At 40.0% G+C, this 2,500-nt stretch overlaps 1 protein-coding gene across 1 annotated transcript in view; it reads right to left on the bottom strand.

The window, feature by feature from the left end:
- LOC122247300 (uncharacterized) overlaps positions 1–2,500 on the bottom strand; it is a 47,459-nt gene that overhangs the window by 13,680 nt on the left and 31,279 nt on the right. Inside the window, exon 5 of the mRNA XM_086549999.1 lies at positions 2,457–2,500. This exon is cut by the window's right edge and continues 68 nt beyond it. Coding sequence (XP_086406125.1) covers positions 2,457–2,500 — 44 coding nt within the window. The remainder of the gene's footprint in view (positions 1–2,456) is intronic.

Here is a 2,500-nt window from a genome sequence, read left to right as displayed (position 1 = left end):
TTAGTTCCTGGATCGTTTAACAGTCTTCCAATAGTTTAGTGATAGAGAAAAAGACGAAGAAAAAGGAGACGATGATGATACTGATGATGATGATGGTTGTGATGATGATGTTGATGATGGTGGTGGTTGTGATGATGATGGTGATGATGATGAAGATGATGATGATGATGATGATGATGATGATGATGATGATGAGGAGGAGGAGGAGGAGAAGGAGGAGGAGGAGGAGGAGGAGGAGGAGGAGGTGGACATTGACGATAACGATGAGGATGATTATGATGATAACGATAGTAAAAAAAAAAACAAAGAGAAGAACAAAAACAAGAGTGACAATAAAACAAAAACAAAAAAAAAGAACGAGAGATTACCCAAAATCTCACACGCTTCCCCAAGCACGCATCAAGTTCGCTTGGAGTCAAGATGCTCTCATATTATAAACTTCCCAGAAGGACTCGCGCTACGCCCCCTCTTCATCTTGGCAATTGCAACACACGCAGCTCGACGCAACACAACGGTTGCATGAAATAAGGTTGCAATTCGCACAATCCGTCACCTAGACAATGGTTATTAGGATCATTGTCAAGGAGCTTCCAGTATGTGACTTCGGAGAGTATATTCAAATGCGATGTCGGTGTCCGTAGAGTTTCTGCTTGATATTAACTCGTCTCAGACCTTACGGAGAAGAAGGGGAATGAAAAAAAAGAATAAGATGGAGGAAAGTTTCTCGGAATCAGACTAGAATGCCGTGCGTTGTCATGGGAATGCTGGTGGAAGATGTTTTCCATGTAAAATAGAGAGTGTTGACACGTTTCAAACACGTTTGTAATTTACAGAATTAGATCTCATGTGGATAATTCCTGAAGAAAAATGGAAAGACTTGGGTCCTTTACGACCGATAACTATGAGAAAATGGTAGAATAAAGAAATATGAAAAACAAGTGACGACAATATAACGGAGACTTAATTCATCAAGGCAAATTTTAGATAAGATACGGAGTAAGACATGTGTTAAATCACACAAGGGCATCGTATAAGATTACTATCGTTTCACTCCCGCCAGTCTAGGTGAAGTCACAGCAACAGAGAAAGGGACAAGCCCGTCGCTTATCAAAACTTCAAGAAGAGGAATATTGGAAGAGATTGGAAGTAATGTTTGTTTGTTTTTTGTTTAAGGTTCAGTTCCAACAGATCAAAGCAGATAAAATCATGCTTTTTGTGTGACGCATTGACGAGTTCTCAGTATCATCTGATCATTTTGCGGAAGGCCTTTTTAAGAAAAATGAAAATTGCATATACAAGACTCCCTGAGAATGCATTGTAAATCCTTATATATATAAATATTTCTTTCTGATGTTTCCTTAAATGTGCCATATCAAGGTCCTTCTTTATACGATTTAAAGATACATTTTTTTTTCTCTCTCTCTCTCTCTCTCTCTTTTTTTTTTTTTTTTTTTTTTTTTAATCTGAAGCTTCCATAAACGTGCAATTTTTAGATCTATATCGTCAACCTGAGCTTCAAGTCATTAAAGACATTATTACTTTTCTCACATTCCCGTAAACGTGCATAATATTTACGTACTCCTTTACCCTTCACTTCGTTATTGGAAGTCACATGGAATAAAGCATGTCATTTCGTTCAACGACAGTGAATACAGAATCCCTGACCCGAATCCCCGAATCGATTCCAATCTCTCCAAGGCCGTAGGAGCGAGATGGAGCTATCAGGCATTGGACGCAAGCTCTACTGACTGCAAGCACCTCACATTCGCATCATTACAGCTACTGAACAACTCTTCATTAGCAGTAAAAGTTATGGTTGATTAAATTTTCCCTCTATATTTCACGTATGAGAGAATGGGGAAAAAAGTGAGAGAGGGAGGGAGGGAGGCAGGGAGGGAGGGAGGAAGGTAGGAACAGGGACAGGGACAGGGAGACGGAGAGGGAGAGAGAGATAGAGAGAGAGAGAGAGAGAGAGAGAGAGAGAGAGAGAGAGAGAGAGAGAGAGAGAAAAGAAAGAGAGAGAGAGAGAGAGAGAGAGAGAAAGAAAGAGAGAGAGAGAGAGAGAGAGAGAAAGAGAGAGACAGAGAAAGAGAGGTGGACAGACAGAAGCAAATGAGAAACAAAAAGCAAGATAGGAAAAAAAACTAACGTGTATCACTTTTTTCCGTACAAAATGTTTTATCTTATCCCTTTCAGCAATTACTAAAACGACGAGGAATTAATTACACAACGTACACTCGTAAATGGGAAAACTTCCTTTACAAAATCCACAGTATCCACGGTACCCAAGTACACACAAAAACCACACAAACAAACACAGACAACGACACAAACACAAACACAAACACAAACACCATTTCACCCCCACACATGCCACCAGCACATCGCACACCTCAGGAAATCCAAAAACAAACACACGCGCTCGACACAACTCGACCCGAGAATAGTGAACTCACCGCAAGTTTGTTTTCTCTGTTGTTCTTATGTTTGGTCTGTTAAT

Source organism: Penaeus japonicus, unplaced genomic scaffold (genome assembly GCF_977035675.1).
Source record: "Penaeus japonicus unplaced genomic scaffold, GWHDUDI00000001_assembly GWHDUDI00000023, whole genome shotgun sequence".
Taxonomy (NCBI): Eukaryota; Metazoa; Arthropoda; class Malacostraca; order Decapoda; family Penaeidae; genus Penaeus; species Penaeus japonicus.
The sequence above is the reverse complement of the archived record's forward strand: the minus strand, read 5'-3'. Positions and strand labels throughout refer to the sequence as shown.